Genomic DNA, 25,658 nt, shown 5'->3' with positions numbered 1-25,658 from the left:
GACTGGACTGAACTCCTGCCTCAGTTTGCAATTTGCCTCTCACCACAATAGATCAACGGCAGACACAATCTCAACGGCTCTTCACACCTGGTCAATACAAACACCTACGTCAGGATGCTGTTCATGGACTATAGCTCAGCATTTAACACCATCATTCCCACAATCCTGATAGAGAAGTTACAGAACCTGGGCCTCTGTACCTCGCTCTGCAATTAGATCCTCGACTTCATAACTGGAAAACTACAGTCTGTGCAACCCAATGATCATAAAACCATAAGCCATAGGAGCAGAATTAGGCCGTTCAATCCATTGACTCTGCTGCACCATTCCATCATGGCTGATCCCTCTCTACCCCATAATTTTGCTTTCTCCCCATAACCTTTAATGCCCAGACTAATCAAGAACTTAGCAACCTCCTCTTTAAATATACCCAATGACCTGGCCTCCACAGCTGTCTGTGACAATGAATTCCACAGATTCACCACCTTTTGGCAAAAGAATTTCCTCCTCATCTCTGTTGTAAAGGGACATTCCTTTATTCTGAGGCTGTGCCCCTGGTCCTGGACTCCCCACAATTGGAAACATCCTCTCCACATCCAGATCTTTCAATATTTGACAGGTTTCAATGAGATTCCCCCTCCACCCTCACCCACTGTTCTGAACTCCAGTGAGTACAGGACCAGAGCCATTAAATGCTCCTCACATGTTAACCCTTTCATTCCTGGAATCATTCTCTGGCACGCCCTCTGAACCCTCTCCAATACAAGCACATCCTTTCTTAGATAACGGGCCCAAAACTACTCTCAGTACTCTGTGTGATCTGACCAATGCCCCAGCATTACATCCTTGCTTTTATATTCTAGCCTTCTCGAACTGAATTTGCATTTGCCTTCCTCACCAGCTGATGTATCTCTCTCAGTCCTGATGAAGGGGTTTTAACCTGAAATCTCAACTCTTTCACCAGACACAATCTGACTTGCTGAAAGTCTCCAGTGTTTTCTCAAGATTCATGTTTACTTATCATGTGTACATCAAAGCATAGAGAGAAAGACATTGTTTGGATGAACAACCAACGCACCCAAAGGTGTGCGGGGGGCAGCCTGCATTCCAGCGCCAACATAGCACACCCACAATGCTCAGCAGAACAACACAGAACACAACAAAACAGTTCAGAACAAAACAACAGCAAAACAAACCCATTTCTCTCTCCCTCTCACACACACTCACTCACTCACTCACTCCTCTAACGCCAGGACACAGTGGATGCAGCTTCGGCCTCAGATTTCAATTTGGAGTTGGAGTTGCAGACAGTGTACCCACAGAAATACACAGTTTGATTTTTTGATTTTATTTTCAATGACAAAAATCCTTAAAGGGCAGCTTCCATCATTAAGGACCCCCATCACCCAGGACATGGCCTCTTCTCATTGCTACCATCAAGATGGAGGTACAGGAGCCTGAAGGCACATACCCAACATTTCAGGATTGGCTTCAGGCATGGATAGAGGATTGGTTAACCAATAGAAAGTGGAGAATTGGGATGCATGGTAGTTACTCTGGTTGGCAATCGGGTGAGTGGTGTGCTGCAGGGGTCAGAGCTGGACTCACAACTGTTTATAATAATATTACCACAAATAAATTATCAACTATTGAGGTGCATTTATGATACAAGTAGAAAAGTAAACAGTACAAAACTACTTGCGTTGTATCAGAATCAGGTTTAATGTCACCGGCATTTGTTGTTTTGTGGCAGCAATACATAATAAAATAGTGAGGTAGTGTTCATGGGTTATGTGTGTGAGCTATATGTACTGTGTTGTGCACCTTGGTCTGGAGGAACATTCCCTCATTTGGTAGTAGGTGCCCCTCACCTATACAAAGGCAGAGCATTCCTATGAAACCTTTCTTAAGCTGATATAATGTACAGCAAAGAACCATTAATTTATATGGGAAAAATTTTATTAAAATCTAATGTGAAACAGGTTACTAATGTAGGTCATTTGTAAAAGTGAAGTGGCGTAAAACAAACATTTGTAAAGCTGGGGGCACCTGTATGTGCATGTACAGTTGTGTGTGAGCTATATGTACTGTGTTGTGCACCTTGGCCTGGAGGAACATTCCCTCATTTGGTGGTATACGTGTGTATGGCTGAGGGTGGAGGTGGAGGTGCCTGACCAGGTGGATGAGTAAGTAATTGACCCTTAGTACAGAGAATGGATGGGGAGGGGAGCTGATGGACAAGTGTGAAAGAGAATGTTGCAGAAATAAAGGGGAGTAAGGAGTGGATGACGAGACTGATATGATCACTGAGCTAGGCATACTTCTGTGCAGGCATTGTAATTTCTGTCTGATCACATTGTTGTTTCTGCAGCAGTAACATTAACACTGTCAGGCAGAGGTGCAGGGTCACTTCCAGGACACCCAGTTTTATATACAGTAAGAACATCCTTTCACACGCAGCCCATCTGGAACCAAACACCAGCCCCACACCGAGCAGGAACACCATCAACATCTCACCCGCCTGGGCACCTTCCACTGCCCAGGTAACCCAGTGCAAGGGACAGCACCCAGCCACCAAGATTAAAGATTTAAAGATCATCTTTATTTATCACATTTAAACATTAAAACACATAATGAAAAGGCATCATTTGTGTGAACAACCATCATAGTCCGGGGCATCCGACAAGTGTGGCCACATCTCCTATGCCAACACTGGACGCCCACAACCCGAACCAATGGAATGTGGGAGGAAACCAGAGCACCCAGAGGAAACCTACGTGCTCTCAGGGAGAATGTACAAACTCCTGACAGACTGCACCCCGATTGGTGATCGCTGGCACTGCATTATGCCAACCACTATGCCACAGCGCCGCCCATCTGTGGGCACAGCTGGCAATATTGAGGTTGCAAGCTCAGCCTCCCTGCATGTGGACACAGGTCTCCACTGTAGTCAGTCACCAGGTTTGAGGAGACTCTAGCAATTTTCTGCAGATATACCATGGAGAGCACTCTAACTGGTTAAATTGCCGTCTGCTATGGAGCCAACAACGCACAGGATTGGAGAATGCTGCAGTCGGTTGTAGACTCAGCCAGCTGCATCATGGGCACCAGCCTCCCAGCATCGAGGACCTTTACAAAGGTGACGCCTCAAAAAGGTGGCATCCATTCTTGGGGACTCTCACCACCCAGGCCATGCCCTTTTCTCCTTATCACCATCAGCGAGGATGACCAGCAGGGATTTCCAACCAGGCCATGCCATGGAGCAAGGGGTCCGTGGACTCCAGGTTGGGAACCCCTGATGCGTAAGATCCTGAAGACCCACACTCAATGCTTTAGGAACAGCTTCTTCCCCTCTGCCATCAGATTTCTGAAAGGTCCACGATTCTATGACTATTACATCACTATTTTGGGTCTCTTTTTGCACAATATATTTTAATATACTTATTGAAATTTATAGTTTTTTATATTTTGCACTGTACTGCTGCCACAAAGCAACACATTTCATGACAAATGTTGGTGATTCTGTGGGGCTGTGAACACTCCAAGTACTGCTGGTCACAGGTGTGGGTCAAGGTTGGGACCTCACGTAGGCAGGGCTGGGGATGGGTGGGTGAGAGGAAGCTCCAGGCCTACATCAGACCGAATCTAACCATCCCATGATGGGTGTCTCCGTGCGGTGGGGGTGAGGCAGACTCCAGGGAGGGTCGGTGTTCAGCTGTGTCGACGGCTCGAAGCACTCCTCCACTTGGATGTAATCCTGAGGAAATAGAGATTGCGCAGTTAGTCAGGATGCCAGCAGGTGACCTGCTCACGACAGCCCCTAACCTTGCACCCCAGAGGACACATCACCGAGGAACCCATCCCTGAGGGATCTGCTCGCCGAGGAACCCATCCCTGAGGGATCTGCTCGCCGAGGAACCCGTCACTGAGGGATCTGCTCACCTAGGAACCCGTCACTGAGGGATCTGCTTGCCAAGGAACCCGTCACTGAGGGATCTGCTCGCCAAGGAACCCGTCACTGAGGGATCTGCTCGCCAAGGAACCCGTCACTGAGGGATCTGCTCGCCGAGGAACCCGTCACTGAGGGATCTGCTCATCAAGGAACCCGTCACTGAGGGATCTGCTCACCGAGGAACCCGTCACTGAGGGATCTGCTCGCCAAGGAACCCGTCACTGAGGGATCTGCTCACCGAGGAACCCGTCACTGAGGGATCTGCTCGCCAAGGAACCCGTCACTGAGGGATCTGCTCGCCGAGGAACCCGTCACTGAGGGATCTGCTCGCCGAGGAACCTGTCACTGAGGGATCTGCTCATCAAGGAACCCGTCACTGAGGGATCTGCTTGCCGAGGAACCCGTCACTGAGGGATCTGCTCATCAATGAACCCGTCACTGAGGGATCTGCTCACCGAGGAACCCGTCACTGAGGGATCCGCTCACCGAGGAACCCGTCACTGAGGGATCTGCTCGCCGAGAAATCTGTCACTGAGGGATCTGCTCACCGAGAAATCTGTCACTGTGCAACCTGTTCACCAAAGTTTTGATCACTGAGGGAGCCCCCACACATGACAACACCTCCCCCCACCCCACTTGTAACAGGTCCACTTCTACAGTACAGACCCCGAGGGAGTTCACCCTCCCTGGGGACAGATCTTGTGATTATTCACCCTCTCTAGGGACAGACCATGAGGGTATTCACCCTCCCTGGGGATAGACTGTGAGGGTATACACCCTCTCTGAGGACAGACCGTGAGGGTGTTCTCCCTCCCTGGGGACAGACCCCAGGGTGTTCTCCCTCTCTGGGGACAGACCCCAGGGTGTTCTCCCTCTCTGGGGACAGACCCTGAGGGTGTTCTCCCTCCCTGGGGACAGACCCCAGGGTGTTCTCCCTCCCTGAGGACAGACCGTGAGGGTATTCTCCCTCTCTGGGGACAGACCCTGAGGGTGTTCTCCCTCCCTGGGGACAGACCCCAGGGTGTTCTCCCTCCCTGAGGACAGACCGTGAGGGTATTCACCCTCTCTGGGGACAGACCCCAGGGTGTTCTCCCTCTCTGGGGACAGACCCTTGAGGGTGTTCTCCCTCCCTGGGGACAGACCCCAGGGTGTTCTCCCTCTCTGGGGACAGACCATGAGGGTGTTCTCCCTCCCTGGGGACAGACCCTGAGGGTATTCTCCCTCCCTGGGGACAGACCCCAGGGTGTTCTCCCTCTCTGGGGACAGACCCTGAGGGTATTCTCCCTCCCTGGGGACAGACCCCAGGGTGTTCTCCCTCTCTGGGGACAGACCCTGAGGGTGTTCTCCCTCCCTGGGGACAGACCCCAGGGTGTTCTCCCTCCCTGGGGACAGACCGTGAGGGTATTCACCCTCTCTGGGGACAGACCCCAGGGTGTTCTCCCTCCCTGGGGACAGACCCCAGGGTGTTCTCCCTCCCTGGGGACTGACCCTGAGGGTGTTCTCCCTCCCTGGGGACAGACCCCAGGGTGTTCTCCCTCCCTGGGGACAGACCGTGAGGGTATTCACCCTCTCTGGGGACAGACCCTAGGGTGTTCTCCCCCCCTGGGGACAGACCGTGAGAGTATTCACCCTCTCTGGGGACAGACCCCAGGGTGTTCTCCCTCCCTGGGGACAGACCCCAGGGTGTTCTCCCTCCCTGGGGACAGACCGTGTGGGTATTCACCCTCCCTGGGGACAGACCCCAGGGTGTTCTCCCTCCCTGGGGACAGACCCCAGGGTATTCACCCTCTCTGGGGACAGACCCCAGGGTGTTCTCCCTCTCTGGGGACAGACCCTGAGGGTATTCTCCCTCCCTGCGGACAGACCGTGAGGGTGTTCTCCCTCTCTGGGGACAGACCGTGAGGGTGTTCTCCCTCCCTGGGGACAGACCCCAGGGTGTTCTCCCTCTCTGCGGACAGACCCTGAGGGTATTCACCCTCCCTGGGGACAGACCCCAGGGTGTTCACCCTCTCTGGGGACAGACCGTGAGGGTATTCACCCTCTCTGCGGACAGACCGCAGGGTGTTCTCCCTCCCTGGGGACAGACCCTGAGGGTATTCACCCTCCCTGGGGACAGACCGTGAGGGTATTCTCCCTCCCTGGGGACAGACCCCAGGGTATTCACCCTCTCTGGGGACAGACCGTGAGGGTGTTCACCCTCTCTGGGGACAGACCGTGAGGGTATTCACCCTCTCTGGGGACAGACCCCAGGGTGTTTTCCCTCTCTGGGGACAGACCCTGAGGGTGTTCTCCCTCCCTGGGGACAGACCGTGAGGGTATTCACCCTCTCTGGGGACAGACCCTGAGGGTATTCACCCTCCCTGGGGACAGACCCCAGGGTATTCACCCTCTCTGGGGACAGACCGTGAGGGTGTTCACCCTCTCTGGGGACAGACCGTGAGGGTATTCACCCTCTCTGGGGACAGACCCCAGGGTGTTTTCCCTCTCTGGGGACAGACCCTGAGGGTGTTCTCCCTCTCTGGGGACAGACCCTGAGGGTATTCACCCTCTCTGGGGACAGACCCCAGGGTGTTCTCCCTCCCTGGGGACAGACCCCAGTGTGTTCTCCCTCCCTGGGGACAGACCCCAGGGTGTTCTCCCTCCCTGGGGACAGACCCTGAGGGTGTTCACCCTCTCTGGGGACAGACCCCAGGGTGTTCACCCTCCCTGGGGACAGACCCCAGGGTGTTCACCCTCCCTGTGGACAGACCCCAGGGTATTCACCCTCTCTGGGGACAGACCGTGAGGGTATTCACCCTCCCTGGGGACAGACCCTGAGGGTGTTCTCCCTCTCTGGGGACAGACCATGAGGGTATTCACCCTCTCTGGGGACAGACCCCAGGGTGTTCTCCCTCCCTGGGGACAGACCCTGAGGGTGTTCACCCTCCCTGGGGACAGACCATGAGGGTATTCACCCTCTCTGGGGACAGACCCCAGGGTGTTCTCCCTCCCTGGGGACAGACCCTGAGGGTGTTCACCCTCCCTGGGGACAGACCCTGAGGGTATTCACCCTCCCTGGGGACAGACCCCAGGGTGTTCACCCTCCCTGCGGACAGACCCCAGGGTGTTCACCCTCCCTGCGGACAGACCCCAGGGTGTTCTCCCTCCCTGGGTACATACCCTGAAGGTATTCACCCTCTCTGGGGACAGACCCTGAGGGTGTTCTCCCTCTCTGGGGACAGACCCTGAGGGTATTCACCCTTTCTGGTATTGGCTGTTCTTGTGTTCCAGGTCCCGATGGTTCTGTCACACTCTTGCAGACGAATTGTGCGAATCAGATATTCAGAGCCAGACTCAATGCAGCAGACACAGGAACAACAGGATGAGATGGCAGCAGGTGTAATGTAACCACATCCCCAGCCCTGCCCAGCAACATCCCACCATTGTTCCATGCAGCTTCTATCTCCCCCGTTCTGTGTCTGGTGATTTGACCCTCGGTGGAGCAGGGGCATTGTGGGCTCAGGACGCCTCCTCCAGTGCGCGAGCTCAGTCCTCAGCCCCATGTCATCCGATAGCCCAACAGGCTCGTTGTTAAATGGCCACTTCCCCACTTACTGCATCGTTCTCCACCAGATCCTCCAGGTACTTGCTGATGTCACTGAATGGAGGCCGCTCCTCATGTCTATCTGTCCAGCAGTAGCCCATCACCTCATACCTGCAGAGATACAGGAACTCCTGGGTGACCATAAGCCATAGGAGCAGAACTTAGGCAATTAACCTTCAAATCTCCCTCACCATTACCTTGCTCAACCCCATTATTCTGCCTTCTCTCCTTAACCTTTGACACTCTGACCAATCAAGAACCTCTTAACCTCCACTTAAAATATACCCAATGACTTGGCCTCCACAGTCACCTGTGGCAATGAATCCCATGGATTCACCAGCCTCTGGATAAAGAAATGCCTCCTCATCTCTGTTCTAAATGGATGTCCCTCTATTATGAGGCTGTGCCCGCTGGTCCTAGACTCCCTTCCCCTCCTCCTCCACTAATGGAACCACCCTCTCACATCCACACTATCAAGGCCTTTCAATATTCGATTGTTTTCAATGAGGTTCCCCCTCATTGTTTTAAACTCCAGTGGGTACAGGCCCAGAGTCATCAAATGCTCCTCATCTGTTAACCCTTTCATTCCCTGAATAATTCCCATGACCTTCCTGAGGTGAACATTCCCATAATCTTTCACTGCTGACCCACAACCCCACCCCAGGGTGGGTGCACATCGTCAAGACAGGTTGTAGTTCCTGCTTCAGTGTCTGAGGGGGCAACTGCCAATGTTGGATTGCATTTGAGCCCCGTTCCCTGCTGTTGTTCTGTCCTCAGGTATGTGTGGGGGGGGGGGGTGAATTGAAATACAAAATGTATTTATTTATCACTGGTACAGCGCATTGAATCATACACCAACATTTGTCTTTATACCTTAACGACCAAAACAACAGAAGTATGTGCCAAGGACAGCCAGCAAACGTCTCCACATTCTGGCACTAAACTAGCAAAAACAACCGAACAAAGCAACAACAGCAAAACAAACCCATTTCACTCTCTCTCTCTCTCTCACACACAGGCAGACACACACACTCCCACACACACACACACACACACACACACACACACACACACACACACACACACACACACACACATACACATACACACCATGTACACACACACAGAGGCAGGTGCACACACCTCCCACTCTGGGCCTTGGGGCCTGGCTATCGGCTTTGGAGTCAAATGGACCTCTGACCCTAGGATGCCATCAGACCTCATGCCTCCTGCCTACACAGACCTCTGAGTGAGGACTTGTTGATCTCAGTCCTCAGTGCCTGATGACCCAACCTCTGGGGAGTGTTGCCCTTCAACCACAGTGCTTCAACTTTGAACACTGGCTCCTCTCCCTGACTTTTCATTTACTGCCCCTGACCCCTAACTCCCCCCTCATCCCTGTCCCTAAACCCTAATCTGACCTTTAACTCCACACGTCTCTAAACCACAACCTGTCCCATAATTCCCCGTGCTGTCCCCAACCCAGCAAAATCTGAAAAAGCAACTAAGCCACAAGCTCGATGGATAAGGCAGCCTGCTGAGGTTATGCCCGTACCCTGTGTCCCTACAGACAGAGGAAGTGCTGTCCACTGGCTCTCTGGGGGGTGGCTGAGACCAGAACTGCCCCTTGGCCCGCTGCATGTGGCTGGAGAGGGTTGGAGAGTCCGAGAGCACAAGTACTTACACCTCATGTCGGCACTGCCGGGGGGCTTTCATCTTGTACCCTGAACAGATATTGTACACCACTTCCTTGGCTGTCTCAAACTCCGGGTAGGGGGAGCTCCCTGTCGGAGGAATGGAACCAGGGTCAGTGGGGACCTGTGGCACAAGCATCCGAGACCCAGGAATGCCGTTTGATGCCAGCACCGTACTGGGCAATGGACAGCGTTTGAGTCCAGTGGAGGTCACGATCCATGGCACAGTGGTGTGTGTGGGTGACCATTACCAGAACACAGACCCAGTGTCAGCACCCTGGGCTGGGTGGGGGGTGGGCACAATGAACAGAAAGGTACCCTCACCTGCACCAACACAGTTGTCCACAACCACGGCAAGGGATAGGGACTGCTTTGTGAATTGGGGTGCGGAGTGAGTATGAGGGGTAGAAGGAGGGACAAATGGGGGACAGAGAGAGAGGAATGAGGGTGCATTTGGGGGTACAGGAGGCTGGGGATGGAGTGGAGGAAGAGGGAGAGTGGAGGGAGGAATGAGGGATGGATTGAGAGTGGATGGAGGGAGGGAGGTAACGCGGAGTGGCTAGCAGAAATGGAATTCACAGGAGTGGGGTGGTGAGTGTTCAGAAGTGGAGGGAACTGAGAGGGGGGAAAGATGTGGAGCTGAGGAGTAATGTTTCAGTGATGAGTGATGGGGGTGGAACTGGGATTCAGGGAGCAGAGGGGATGTCTCCAGAGTTTTGTGGAACGTGCTCTTACCCAGACTATAGAGCTCCCAGAGCAGAATTCCATAGGCCCAGACGTCTCCCTGCAGATTGTAAATCCCGTCCGTGAAGTATTCCGGGGGGTACCAACGGAACGGGATGCTGAAATTCTGCACAAAGCAGTTTAACTTTAGAATCAGTGGATGCAGCTCTGTCACTACAACACTGGGGTATGGTACCGGTGGGGATGGGTCTATCACTGTGTAACACCGGGGTACGGTACCGGTGGGGACAGGTCCGTCACTGTGTAACACCGGGGTACGGTACTGGTGGGGACGGGTCTGTCCCTGTGTGACACCGGGGTACGGTACCGGTGGGGACAGGTCCGTCACTGTGTAACACCGGGGTACGGTACTGGTGGGGATGGGTCTGTCCCTGTGTGACACCGGGGTACGGTACCGGTGGGGACGGGTCTGTCACCGTGTAACACCGGGGTACGGTACCGGGTGGGGACGGGTCTGGCACTGTATAACACCAGGGTACGGTACTGGTGGGCACGGGTCTGACACTGTGTGACACCGGGGTACGGTACCGGTGGGGACGGGTCTGTCACTGTATGACACCGGGGTACGGTACCAGTGGGGACGGGTCTGTCACTGTATAACACCGGGGTACGGTACCGGTGGGGACGGGTCAGTCACTGTATGACACCGGGGTACGGTACCGGTGGGGACGGGTCTGACACTACAACACCGGGGTACGGTACTGGTGGGGATGGGTCTGTCACTACAACACCGGGGTACGGTACCAGTGGGGACGGGTCTGACACTGTATAACACTGGGGTACGGTACCGGTGGGGACGGGTCTGTCACTGTATGACACCGGGGTACGGTACCGGTGGGGATGGGTCTGTCACTGTATGACACCGGGGTATGGTACCGGTGGGGACGGGTCTGACACTGTGTAACACCGGGGTACGGTACTGGTGGGGACGGGTCTGTCACTGTATAACACCGGGGTATGGTACCGGTGGGGACGGGTCTGACACTGTGTAACACCGGGGTACGGTACTGGTGGGGACGGGTCTGTCACTGTATAACACCGGGGTACAGTACTGGTGGGGACGGGTCTGTCACTGTATAACACCGGGGTACAGTAACAGTGGGGACGGGTCTGACACTGTGTGACACGGGGGTACAGTAACAGTGGGGACGGGTCTGTCACTGTGTAACACCGGGGTACGGTACCGGTGGGGACGGGTCTGTCACTGTGTAACACCGGAGTACGGTACCGGTGGGGACGGGTCTGTCACTGTGTGACACCGGGGTACGGTACCGGTGGGGACGGGTCTGACACCGTGTAACACCGGGGTATGGTACCGGTGGGGACGGGTCTGTCACTGTGTAACACCGGGGTACGGTACCGGTGGGGACGGGTCTGACACCGTGTAACACCGGGGTACGGTACCAGTGGGGACGGGTCTGACACTGTGTGACACCGGGGTACAGTAACAGTGGGGACGGGTCTGTCACTGTGTGACACTGGAGTACGGTATCGGTGGGGACGGGTCTGTCACCGTCTAACACCGGGGTACGGTACCGGTGGGGACGGGTCTGGCACTGTATAACACCAGGGTACGGTACTGGTGGGCACGGGTCAGACACTGTGTGACACCAGGGTACGGTACCGGTGGGGACGGGTCTGTCACTGTATGACACCGGGGTACGGTACCAGTGGGGACGGGTCTGTCACTGTGTAACACCGGGGTACGGTACCGGTGGGGACGGGTCAGTCACTGTATGACACCGGGGTACGGTACCGGTGGGGACGGGTCTGACACTACAACACCGGGGTACGGTACTGGTGGGGATGGGTCTGTCACTACAACACCGGGGTACGGTACCGGTGGGGACGGGTCTGACACTGTGTAACACCGGGGTACGGTACTGGTGGGGACGGGTCTGTCACTGTATAACACCGGGGTACGGTACTGGTGGGGACGGGTCTGTCACTGTATAACACCGGGGTACAGTAACAGTGGGGACGGGTCTGACACTGTGTGACACGGGGGTACAGTAACAGTGGGGACGGGTCTGTCACTGTGTAACACCGGGGTACGGTACCGGTGGGGACGGGTCTGTCACTGTGTAACACCGGGGTACGGTACCGGTGCGGACGGGTCTGTCACTGTGTAACACCAGTGTATGGTACCGGTGGGGACGGGTCTGACACCGTGTAACACCGGGGTATGGTACCGGTGGGGACGGGTCTGTCACTGTATAACACCGGGGTACAGTACTGGTGGGGACGGGTCTGTCACTGTATAACACCGGGGTACAGTAACAGTGGGGACGGGTCTGACACTGTGTGACACGGGGGTACAGTAACAGTGGGGACGGGTCTGTCACTGTGTAACACCGGGGTACGGTACCGGTGGGGACGGGTCTGTCACTGTGTAACACCGGGGTACGGTACCGGTGCGGACGGGTCTGTCACTGTGTAACACCAGTGTATGGTACCGGTGGGGACGGGTCTGACACTGTATAACAACGGGATACGGTACCGGTGGGGACGGGTCTGACACTGTGTAACACCGGGATACGGTACCGGTGGGGACGGGTCTGTCACTGTGTGACACTGGGGTACGGTACTGGTGGGGACGGGTCTGTCACTGTATAACACCGGGGTACGGTACTGGTGGGGACGGGTCTGTCACTGTATAACACCGGGGTACAGTAACAGTGGGGACGGGTCTGACACTGTGTGACACGGGGGTACAGTAACAGTGGGGACGGGTCTGTCACTGTGTAACACCGGGGTACGGTACCGGTGGGGACGGGTCTGTCACTGTGTAACACCGGGGTACGGTACCGGTGGGGACGGGTCTGACACTGTGTAACACCAGTGTATGGTACCGGTGGGGACGGGTCTGACACCGTGTAACACCGGGGTATGGTACCAGTGGGGACGGGTCTGTCACTGTATAACACCGGGGTACAGTAACAGTGGGGACGGGTCTGACACTGTGTGACACGGGGGTACAGTAACAGTGGGGACGGGTCTGTCACTGTGTAACACCGGGGTACGGTACCGGTGGGGACGGGTCTGTCACTGTGTAACACCGGGGTACGGTACCGGTGCGGACGGGTCTGTCACTGTGTAACACCAGTGTATGGTACCGGTGGGGACGGGTCTGACACCGTGTAACACCGGGGTATGGTACCGGTGGGGACGGGTCTGTCGCTGTGTAACACCGGGGTACGGTACCGGTGGGGACGGGTCTGACACCGTGTAACACCGGGGTACGGTACCAGTGGGGACGGGTCTGACACTGTGTAACGCCAGGGTACGGTACCGGTGGGGACGGGTCTGACACTGTGTGACACCGGGGTACAGTAACAGTGGGGACGGGTCTGTCACTGTGTGACACTGGAGTACGGTACCGGTGGGGACGGGTCTGACACTGTGTAACACTGGGGTACGGTACCGGTGGGGATGGGTCTGTCACTGTGTAACACCGGGGTACGGTACCGGTGGGGACGGGTCAGTCACTGTATGACACCGGGGTACGGTACCAGTGGGGACGGGTCTGACACTACAACACCGGGGTACGGTACTGGTGGGGATGGGTCTGTCACTACAACACCGGGGTATGGTACCGGTGGGGACGGGTCTGACACTGTGTAACACCGGGGTACGGTACTGGTGGGGACGGGTCTGTCACTGTATAACACCGGGGTACGGTACTGGTGGGGACGGGTCTGTCACTGTATAACACCGGGGTACAGTAACAGTGGGGACGGGTCTGACACTGTGTGACACGGGGGTACAGTAACAGTGGGGACGGGTCTGTCACTGTGTAACACCGGGGTACGGTACCGGTGGGGACGGGTCTGTCACTGTGTAACACCGGGGTACGGTACCGGTGCGGACGGGTCTGTCACTGTGTAACACCAGTGTATGGTACCGGTGGGGACGGGTCTGACACCGTGTAACACCGGGGTATGGTACCGGTGGGGACGGGTCTGTCACTGTATAACACCGGGGTACAGTAACAGTGGGGACGGGTCTGACACTGTGTGACACGGGGGTACAGTAACAGTGGGGACGGGTCTGTCACTGTGTAACACCGGGGTACGGTACCGGTGGGGACGGGTCTGTCACTGTGTAACACCGGGGTACGGTACCGGTGCGGACGGGTCTGTCACTGTGTAACACCAGTGTATGGTACCGGTGGGGACGGGTCTGACACCGTGTAACACGGGGGTATGGTACCAGTGGGGACGGGTCTGTCGCTGTGTAACACCGGGGTACGGTACCGGTGGGGACGGGTCTGACACCGTGTAACACCGGGGTACGGTACCAGTGGGGACGGGTCTGACACCGTGTAACACCGGGGTACGGTACCAGTGGGGACGGGTCTGACACTGTGTAACGCCAGGGTACGGTACCGGTGGGGACGGGTCTGACACTGTGTGACACCGGGGTACAGTAACAGTGGGGACGGGTCTGTCACTGTGTGACACTGGAGTACGGTACCGGTGGGGACGGGTCTGACACTGTGTAACACTGGGGTACGGTACCGGTGGGGATGGGTCTGTCACTGTATGACACAGGGGTACGGTACCGGTGGGGATGGGTCTGTCACTGTATGACACCGGGGTACGGTACGAGTGGGGACGGGTCTGACACTGCGTAACACCAGTGTATGGTACCGGTGGGGACGGGTCTGACACCGTGTAACACCAGTGTATGGTACCGGTGGGGACGGGTCTGACACCGTGTAACACCGGGGTACGGTACCGGTGGGGACGGGTCTGACAACGTGTAACACCGGGGTACGGTACCAGTAGGGACGGGTCTGACACTGCGTAAAGCCGGGGTACGGTACCGGTGGGGACGGGCCTGTCACTGTGTAACACCGGGGTACGGTACCGGTGGGGACGGGTCTGTCACTGTATGACACCGGGGTACGGTACCGGTGGGGATGGGTCTGTCACTGTATAACACCGGGGTACGGTACCGGTGGGGACGGATCTGTCACTGTATAACACCGGGGTACGGTACCGGTGGGGACGGGTCTGACACTGTATAACAACGGGATACGGTACCGGTGGGGACGGGTCTGACACTGTGTAACACCGGGGTACGGTACTGGTGGGGACGGGTCTGTCACTGTATAACACCGGGGTACGGTACTGGTGGGGACGGGTCTGTCACTGTATAACACCGGGGTACAGTAACAGTGGGGACGGGTCTGACACTGTGTGACACGGGGGTACAGTAACAGTGGGGATGGGTCTGTCACTGTGTAACACTGGGGTACGGTACCGGTGGGGACGGGTCTGTCACTGTGTAACACCGGGGTACGGTACCGGTGGGGACGGGTCTGACACCGTGTAACACCGGGGTACGGTACCAGTGGGGACGGGTCTGACACTGTGTAACGCCAGGGTACGGTACCGGTGGGGACGGGTCTGACACTGTGTGACACCGGGGTACAGTAACAGTGGGGACGGGTCTGTCACTGTGTGACACTGGAGTACGGTACCGGTGGGGACGGGTCTGACACTGTGTAACACTGGGGTACGGTACCGGTGGGGATGGGTCTGTCACTGTGTAACACCGGGGTACGGTACCGGTGGGGACGGGTCAGTCACTGTATGACACCGGGGTACGGTACCGGTGGGGACGGGTCTGACACTACAACACCGGGGTACGGTACTGGTGGGGATGGGTCTGTCACTACAACACCGGGGTATGGTACCGGTGGGGACGGGTCTGACACTGTGTAACACCGGGGTACGGTACTGGTGGGGACGGGTCTGTCACTGTATAACACCGGGGTACGGTACTGGTGGGGACGGGTCTGTCACTGTATAACACCGGGGTACAGTAACAGTGGGGACGGGTCTGACACTGTGTGACACGGGGGTACAGTAACAGTGGGGACGGGTCTGTCACTGTGTAACACCGGGGTACGGTACCGGTGGGGACGGGTCTGTCACTGTGTAACACCGGGGTACGGTACCGGTGCGGACGGGTCTGTCACTGTGTAACACCAGTGTATGGTACCGGTGGGGACGGGTCTGACACCGTGTAACACCGGGGTATGGTACCGGTGGGGACGGGTCTGTCACTGTATAACACCGGGGTACAGTAACAGTGGGGACGGGTCTGACACTGTGTGACACGGGGGTACAGTAACAGTGGGGACGGGTCTGTCACTGTGTAACACCGGGGTACGGTACCGGTGGGGACGGGTCTGTCACTGTGTAACACCGGGGTACGGTACCGGTGCGGACGGGTCTGTCACTGTGTAACACCAGTGTATGGTACCGGTGGGGACGGGTCTGACACTGTATAACAACGGGATACGGTACCGGTGGGGACGGGTCTGACACTGTGTAACACCGGGATACGGTACCGGTGGGGACGGGTCTGTCACTGTGTGACACTGGGGTACGGTACTGGTGGGGACGGGTCTGTCACTGTATAACACCGGGGTACGGTACTGGTGGGGACGGGTCTGTCACTGTATAACACCGGGGTACAGTAACAGTGGGGACGGGTCTGACACTGTGTGACACGGGGGTACAGTAACAGTGGGGACGGGTCTGTCACTGTGTAACACCGGGGTACGGTACCGGTGGGGACGGGTCTGTCACTGTGTAACACCGGGGTACGGTACCGGTGGGGACGGGTCTGACACTGTGTAACACCAGTGTATGGTACCGGTGGGGACGGGTCTGACACCGTGTAACACCGGGGTATGGTACCGGTGGGGACGGGTCTGTCACTGTATAACACCGGGGTACAGTAACAGTGGGGACGGGTCTGACACTGTGTGACACGGGGGTACAGTAACAGTGGGGACGGGTCTGTCACTGTGTAACACCGGGGTACGGTACCGGTGGGGACGGGTCTGTCACTGTGTAACACCGGGGTACGGTACCGGTGCGGACGGGTCTGTCACTGTGTAACACCAGTGTATGGTACCGGTGGGGACGGGTCTGACACCGTGTAACACCGGGGTATGGTACCGGTGGGGACGGGTCTGTCGCTGTGTAACACCGGGGTACGGTACCGGTGGGGACGGGTCTGACACCGTGTAACACCGGGGTACGGTACCAGTGGGGACGGGTCTGACACTGTGTAACGCCAGGGTACGGTACCGGTGGGGACGGGTCTGACACTGTGTGACACCGGGGTACAGTAACAGTGGGGACGGGTCTGTCACTGTGTGACACTGGAGTACGGTACCGGTGGGGACGGGTCTGACACTGTGTAACACTGGGGTACGGTACCGGTGGGGATGGGTCTGTCACTGTGTAACACCGGGGTACGGTACCGGTGGGGACGGGTCAGTCACTGTATGACACCGGGGTACGGTACCAGTGGGGACGGGTCTGACACTACAACACCGGGGTACGGTACTGGTGGGGATGGGTCTGTCACTACAACACCGGGGTATGGTACCGGTGGGGACGGGTCTGACACTGTGTAACACCGGGGTACGGTACTGGTGGGGACGGGTCTGTCACTGTATAACACCGGGGTACGGTACTGGTGGGGACGGGTCTGTCACTGTATAACACCGGGGTACAGTAACAGTGGGGACGGGTCTGACACTGTGTGACACGGGGGTACAGTAACAGTGGGGACGGGTCTGTCACTGTGTAACACCGGGGTACGGTACCGGTGGGGACGGGTCTGTCACTGTGTAACACCGGGGTACGGTACCGGTGCGGACGGGTCTGTCACTGTGTAACACCAGTGTATGGTACCGGTGGGGACGGGTCTGACACCGTGTAACACCGGGGTATGGTACCGGTGGGGACGGGTCTGTCACTGTATAACACCGGGGTACAGTAACAGTGGGGACGGGTCTGACACTGTGTGACACGGGGGTACAGTAACAGTGGGGACGGGTCTGTCACTGTGTAACACCGGGGTACGGTACCGGTGGGGACGGGTCTGTCACTGTGTAACACCGGGGTACGGTACCGGTGCGGACGGGTCTGTCACTGTGTAACACCAGTGTATGGTACCGGTGGGGACGGGTCTGACACCGTGTAACACGGGGGTATGGTACCGGTGGGGACGGGTCTGTCGCTGTGTAACACCGGGGTACGGTACCGGTGGGGACGGGTCTGACACCGTGTAGCACCGGGGTACGGTACCAGTGGGGACGGGTCTGACACCGTGTAACACCGGGGTACGGTACCAGTGGGGACGGGTCTGACACTGTGTAACGCCAGGGTACGGTACCGGTGGGGACGGGTCTGACACTGTGTGACACCGGGGTACAGTAACAGTGGGGACGGGTCTGTCACTGTGTGACACTGGAGTACGGTACCGGTGGGGACGGGTCTGACACTGTGTAACACTGGGGTACGGTACCGGTGGGGATGGGTCTGTCACTGTATGACACAGGGGTACGGTACCGGTGGGGATGGGTCTGTCACTGTATGACACCGGGGTACGGTACCAGTGGGGACGGGTCTGACACTGCGTAACACCAGTGTATGGTACCGGTGGGGACGGGTCTGACACCGTGTAACACCAGTGTATGGTACCGGTGGGGACGGGTCTGACACCGTGTAACACCGGGGTACGGTACCGGTGGGGACGGGTCTGACAACGTGTAACACCGGGGTACGGTACCAGTAGGGACGGGTCTGACACTGCGTAAAGCCGGGGTACGGTACCGGTGGGGACGGGCCTGTCACTGTGTAACACCGGGGTACGGTACCGGTGGGGACGGGTCTGTCACTGTATGACACCGGGGTACGGTACCGGTGGGGATGGGTCTGTCACTGTATAACACCGGGGTACGGTACCGGTGGGGACGGATCTGTCACTGTATAACACCGGGGTACGGTACCGGTGGGGACGGGTCTGACACTGTATAACAACGGGATACGGTACCGGTGGGGACGGGTCTGACACTGTGTAACACCGGGATACGGTACCGGTGGGGACGGGTCTGTCACTGTGTGACACTGGGGTACGGTACCGGTGGGGACGGGTCTGTCACTGTATGACACCGGGGTACGGTACCGGTGGGGACGTGTCTGACACTGTATAACACCGGGGTACGGTACCGGTGGGGATGGGTCTGTCACTGTGTAACACCGGGGTACGGTACCGGTGGGGACGGGTCTGTCACTGTGTAACACCGGGGTACGGTACCGGTGGGGACGGATCTGACACTGTGTAACACCGGGGTACGGTACCGGTGGGGATGGGTCTGTCACTGTGTAACAACGGGGTACGGTACCGGTGGGGACGAGTCTGTCACCGTGTAACACCGGGATACGGTACCGGTGGGGACGGGTCTGACACCGTGTAACACCGGGGTACGGTACCGGTGGGGACGGGTCTGAAACCGTGTAACACCGGGGTACGGTACCGGTGGGGACGGGTCTGTCACTGTATAACACCGGGGTACTGTACTGGTGGGGACGGATCTGACACTGTGTAACACCGGGGTACGGTACCGGTGGGGACGGGTCTGACACCGTGTAACACCGGGGTACAGTACCGGTGGGGATGGGTATAACACCGGGGTACGGTACCGGTGGGGACGGGTCTGTCACTGTGTGACACCGGGGTACGGTACCGGTGGGGACGGGTCTGACACTGTATAACACAAGGGTATGGTACCGGTGGGGACGGGTTTGACACTGTGTAACACCGGGATACGGTACCGGTGGGGACGGATCTGACACTGTATAACAACGGGGTACGGTACCGGTGGGGATGGGTCTGACACCGTGTAACACCAGGGTACAGTACCGGTGGGGACGGGTCTGTCACTGTATAACACCGGGGTACGGTACCGGTGGGGACGGGTCTGACACCGTGTAACACCGGGGTACGGTACCGGTGGGGACGGGTCTGTCACTGTATTACACCGGGGTATGGTACCGGTGGGGACGGGTCTGTCACTGTGTGACACTGGGGTACGGTACCGGTGGGGACGGGTCTGTCACTGTGTAACACCGGGGTACGGTACCTGTGGGCACGGGTCTGTCACTGTGTAACACCGGGGTACGGTACCGGTGGGGACGGGTCTGACACCGTGTAACACCGGGGTACGGTACCAGTGGGGACGGGTCTGACACTGTGTGACACCGGGGTACAGTAACAGTGGGGACGGGTCTGTCACTGTGTGACACTGGAGTACGGTACCGGTGGGGATGGGTCTGTCACCGTGTAACACCGGGGTACGGTACCGGTGGGGACGGATCTGTCACTGTATGACACCGGGGTACGGTACCGGTGGGGACGGGTCTGACACTACAACACCGGGGTACGGTACTGGTGGGGATGGGTCTGTCACTACAACACCGGGGTATGGTACCGGTGGGGACGGGTCTGACACTGTGTAACACCGGGGTACGGTACTGGTGGGGACGGGTCTGTCACTGTATAACACCGGGGTACGGTACTGGTGGGGACGGGTCTGTCACTGTATAACACCGGGGTACAGTAACAGTGGGGACGGGTCTGACACTGTGTGACACGGGGGTACAGTAACAGTGGGGATGGGTCTGTCACTGTGTAACACTGGGGTACGGTACCGGTGGGGACGGGTCTGTCACTGTGTAACACCGGGGTACGGTACCGGTGCGGACGGGTCTGTCACTGTGTAACACCAGTGTATGGTACCGGTGGGGACGGGTCTGACACCGTGTAACACCGGGGTATGGTACCGGTGGGGACGGGTCTGTCACTGTGTAACACCGGGGTACGGTACCGGTGGGGACGGGTCTGACACCGTGTAACACCGGGGTACGGTACCAGTGGGGACGGGTCTGACACTGTGTAACGCCAGGGTACGGTACCGGTGGGGACGGGTCTGACACTGTGTGACACCGGGGTACAGTAACAGTGGGGACGGGTCTGTCACTGTGTGACACTGGAGTACGGTACCGGTGGGGACGGGTCTGACACTGTGTAACACTGGGGTACGGTACCGGTGGGGATGGGTCTGTCACTGTATGACACAGGGGTACGGTACCGGTGGGGATTGGTCTGTCACTGTATGACACCGGGGTACGGTACCAGTGGGGACGGGTCTGACACTGCGTAACACCAGTGTATGGTACCGGTGGGGACGGGTCTGACACCGTGTAACACCAGTGTATGGTACCGGTGGGGACGGGTCTGACACCGTGTAACACCGGGGTACGGTACCGGTGGGGACGGGTCTGACAACGTGTAACACCGGGGTACGGTACCAGTAGGGACGGGTCTGACACTGCGTAAAGCCGGGGTACGGTACCGGTGGGGACGGGCCTGTCACTGTGTAACACCGGGGTACGGTACCGGTGGGGACGGGTCTGTCACTGTATGACACCGGGGTACGGTACCGGTGGGGATGGGTCTGTCACTGTATAACACCGGGGTACGGTACCGGTGGGGACGGATCTGTCACTGTATAACACCGGGGTACGGTACTGGTGGGGACGGGTCTGACACTGTGTGACACCGGGGTACAGTAACAGTGGGGACGGGTCTGTCACTGTGTGACACTGGAGTACGGTACCGGTGGGGACGGGTCTGACACTGTGTAACACTGGGGTACGGTACCGGTGGGGATGGGTCTGTCACTGTATGACACAGGGGTACGGTACCGGTGGGGATGGGTCTGTCACTGTATGACACCGGGGTACGGTACCAGTGGGGACGGGTCTGACACTGCGTAACACCAGTGTATGGTACCGGTGGGGACGGGTCTGACACCGTGTAACACCAGTGTATGGTACCGGTGGGGACGGGTCTGACACCGTGTAACACCGGGGTACGGTACCGGTGGGGACGGGTCTGACAACGTGTAACACCGGGGTACGGTACCAGTAGGGACGGGTCTGACACTGCGTAAAGCCGGGGTACGGTACTGGTGGGGACGGGTCTGTCACTGTATAACACCGGGGTACAGTAACAGTGGGGACGGGTCTGACACTGTGTGACACGGGGGTACAGTAACAGTGGGGACGGGTCTGTCACTGTGTAACACCGGGGTACGGTACCGGTGGGGACGGGTCTGTCACTGTGTAACACCGGGGTACGGTACCGGTGCGGACGGGTCTGTCACTGTGTAACATCAGTGTATGGTACCGGTGGGGACGGGTCTGACACCGTGTAACACCGGGGTATGGTACCGGTGGGGACGGGTCTGTCACTGTGTAACACCGGGGTACGGTACCGGTGGGGACGGGTCTGACACCGTGTAACACCGGGGTACGGTACCAGTGGGGACGGGTCTGACACTGTGTAACGCCAGGGTACGGTACCGGTGGGGACGGGTCTGACACTGTGTGACACCGGGGTACAGTAACAGTGGGGACGGGTCTGTCACTGTGTGACACTGGAGTACGGTACCGGTGGGGACGGGTCTGACACTGTGTAACACTGGGGTACGGTACCGGTGGGGATGGGTCTGTCACTGTATGACACAGGGGTAAGGTACCGGTGGGGATGGGTCTGTCACTGTATGACACCGGGGTACGGTACCAGTGGGGACGGGTCTGTCACTGTGTAACACCGGGGTACGGTACCGGTGGGGACGGGTCAGTCACTGTATGACACCGGGGTACGGTACCGGTGGGGACGGGTCTGACACTACAACACCGGGGTACGGTACTGGTGGGGATGGGTCTGTCACTACAACACCGGGGTATGGTACCGGTGGGGACGGGTCTGACACTGTAACACCGGGGTACGGTACTGGTGGGGACGGGTCTGTCACTGTATAACACCGGGGTACGGTACTGGTGGGGACGGGTCTGTCACTGTATAACACCGGGGTACAGTAACAGTGGGGACGGGTCTGACACTGTGTGACACGGGGGTACAGTAACAGTGGGGACGGGTCTGTCACTGTGTAACACCGGGGTACGGTACCGGTGGGGACGGGTCTGTCACTGTGTAACACCGGGGTACGGTACCGGTGCGGACGGGTCTGTCACTGTGTAACACCAGTGTATGGTACCGGTGGGGACGGGTCTGACACCGTGTAACACCGGGGTATGGTACCGGTGGGGACGGGTCTGTCACTGTGTAACACCGGGGTACGGTACCGGTGGGGACGGGTCTGACACCGTGTAACACCGGGGTACGGTACCAGTGGGGACGGGTCTGACACTGTGTAACGCCAGGGTACGGTACCGGTGGGGACGGGTCTGACACTGTGTGACACCGGGGTACAGTAACAGTGGGGACGGGTCTGTCACTGTGTGACACTGGAGTACGGTACCGGTGGGGACGGGTCTGACACTGTGTAACACTGGGGTACGGTACCGGTGGGGATGGGTCTGTCACTGTATGACACAGGGGTACGGTACCGGTGGGGATGGGTCTGTCACTGTATGACACCGGGGTACGGTACCAGTGGGGACGGGTCTGACACTGCGTAACACCAGTGTATGGTACCGGTGGGGACGGGTCTGACACCGTGTAACACCAGTGTATGGTACCGGTGGGGACGGGTCTGACACCGTGTAACACCGGGGTACGGTACCGGTGGGGACGGGTCTGACAACGTGTAACACCGGGGTACGGTACCAGTAGGGACGGGTCTGACACTGCGTAAAGCCGGGGTACGGTACCGGTGGGGACGGGCCTGTCACTGTGTAACACCGGGGTACGGTACCGGTGGGGACGGGTCTGTCACTGTATGACACCGGGGTACGGTACCGGTGGGGAAGGGTCTGTCACTGTATAACACCGGGGTACGGTACCGGTGGGGACGGATCTGTCACTGTATCACACCGGGGTACGGTACCGGTGGGGACGGGTCTGACACTGTATAACAACGGGATACGGTACCGGTGGGGACGGGTCTGACACTGTGTAACACCGGGATACGGTACCGGTGGGGACGGGTCTGTCACTGTGTGACACTGGGGTACGGTACCGGTGGGGACGGGTCTGTCACTGTATGACACCGGGGTACGGTACCGGTGGGGACGTGTCTGACACTGTATAACACCGGGGTACGGTACCGGTGGGGATGGGTCTGTCACTGTGTAACACCGGGGTACGGTACCGGTGGGGACGGGTCTGTCACTGTGTAACACCGGGGTACGGTACCGGTGGGGACGGATCTGACACTGTGTAACACCGGGGTACGGTACCGGTGGGGATGGGTCTGTCACTGTGTAACAACGGGGTACGGTACCGGTGGGGACGAGTCTGTCACCGTGTAACACCGGGATACGGTACCGGTGGGGACGGGTCTGACACCGTGTAACACCGGGGTACGGTACCGGTGGGGACGGGTCTGAAACCGTGTAACACCGGGGTACGGTACCGGTGGGGACGGGTCTGTCACTGTATAACACCGGGGTACGGTACCGGTGGGGACGGGTCTGACACTGTGTAACACCGGGGTACGGTACCGGTGGGGACGGGTCTGACACCGTGTAACACCGGGGTACAGTACCGGTGGGGATGGGTATAACACCGGGGTACGGTACCGGTGGGGACGGGTCTGTCACTGTGTGACACCGGGGTACGGTACCGGTGGGGACGGGTCTGACACTGTATAACAACGGGGTACGGTACCGGTGGGGACGGGTCTGACACCGTGTAACACCAGGGTACAGTACCGGTGGGGACGGGTCTGTCACTGTATAACACCGGGGTACGGTACCGGTGGGGACGGGTCTGACACCGTGTAACACCGGGGTACGGTACCGGTGGGGACGGGTCTGTCACTGTATTACACCGGGGTATGGTACCGGTGGGGACGGGTCTGTCACTGTGTGACACTGGGGTACGGTACCGGTGGGGACGGGTCTGTCACTGTGTAACACCGGGGTACGGTACCTGTGGGCACGGGTCTGTCACTGTGTAACACCGGGGTACGGTACCGGTGGGGACGGGTCTGACACCGTGTAACACCGGGGTACGGTACCAGTGGGGACGGGTCTGACACTGTGTGACACCGGGGTACAGTAACAGTGGGGACGGGTCTGTCACTGTGTGACACTGGAGTACGGTACCGGTGGGGATGGGTCTGTCACCGTGTAACACCGGGGTACGGTACCGGTGGGGACGGATCTGTCACTGTATGACACCGGGGTACGGTACCGGTGGGGACGGGTCTGACACTACAACACCGGGGTACGGTACTGGTGGGGATGGGTCTGTCACTACAACACCGGGGTATGGTACCGGTGGGGACGGGTCTGACACTGTGTAACACCGGGGTACGGTACTGGTGGGGACGGGTCTGTCACTGTATAACACCGGGGTACGGTACTGGTGGGGACGGGTCTGTCACTGTATAACACCGGGGTACAGTAACAGTGGGGACGGGTCTGACACTGTGTGACACGGGGGTACAGTAACAGTGGGGACGGGTCTGTCACTGTGTAACACCGGGGTACGGTACCGGTGGGGACGGGTCTGTCACTGTGTAACACCGGGGTACGGTACCGGTGCGGACGGGTCTGTCACTGTGTAACACCAGTGTATGGTACCGGTGGGGACGGGTCTGACACCGTGTAACACCGGGGTATGGTACCGGTGGGGACGGGTCTGTCACTGTGTAACACCGGGGTACGGTACCGGTGGGGACGGGTCTGACACCGTGTAACACCGGGGTACGGTACCAGTGGGGACGGGTCTGACACTGTGTAACGCCAGGGTACGGTACCGGTGGGGACGGGTCTGACACTGTGTGACACCGGGGTACAGTAACAGTGGGGACGGGTCTGTCACTGTGTGACAC

General features: G+C 58.0%; 1 protein-coding gene across 2 annotated transcripts in view; it reads right to left on the bottom strand.

The window, feature by feature from the left end:
- Positions 1-545: 545 nt before the first annotated feature.
- The window catches only part of si:ch211-167j9.5 (tyrosine kinase receptor Cad96Ca), a 67,209-nt gene continuing 42,096 nt past the window's right edge, over positions 546-25,658 (bottom strand). For both annotated transcript variants that reach the window (XM_059973740.1, XM_059973741.1), the window contains 4 exons: positions 9,965-10,079; positions 9,220-9,319; positions 7,547-7,646; positions 546-3,757 (listed from right to left, as the gene is read on the bottom strand). In XM_059973740.1, coding sequence (XP_059829723.1) covers positions 3,635-3,757; positions 7,547-7,646; positions 9,220-9,319; positions 9,965-10,079 — 438 coding nt within the window. In that variant the 3' untranslated portion in view covers positions 546-3,634. The remainder of the gene's footprint in view (positions 3,758-7,546; positions 7,647-9,219; positions 9,320-9,964; positions 10,080-25,658) is intronic.

Source organism: Hypanus sabinus, chromosome 6 (assembly GCF_030144855.1).
Source record: "Hypanus sabinus isolate sHypSab1 chromosome 6, sHypSab1.hap1, whole genome shotgun sequence".
Classification (NCBI taxonomy): Eukaryota; Metazoa; Chordata; class Chondrichthyes; order Myliobatiformes; family Dasyatidae; genus Hypanus; species Hypanus sabinus.
Note: the sequence above shows the minus strand (reverse complement) of the source record. Positions and strands in the feature narration are given on the sequence as shown.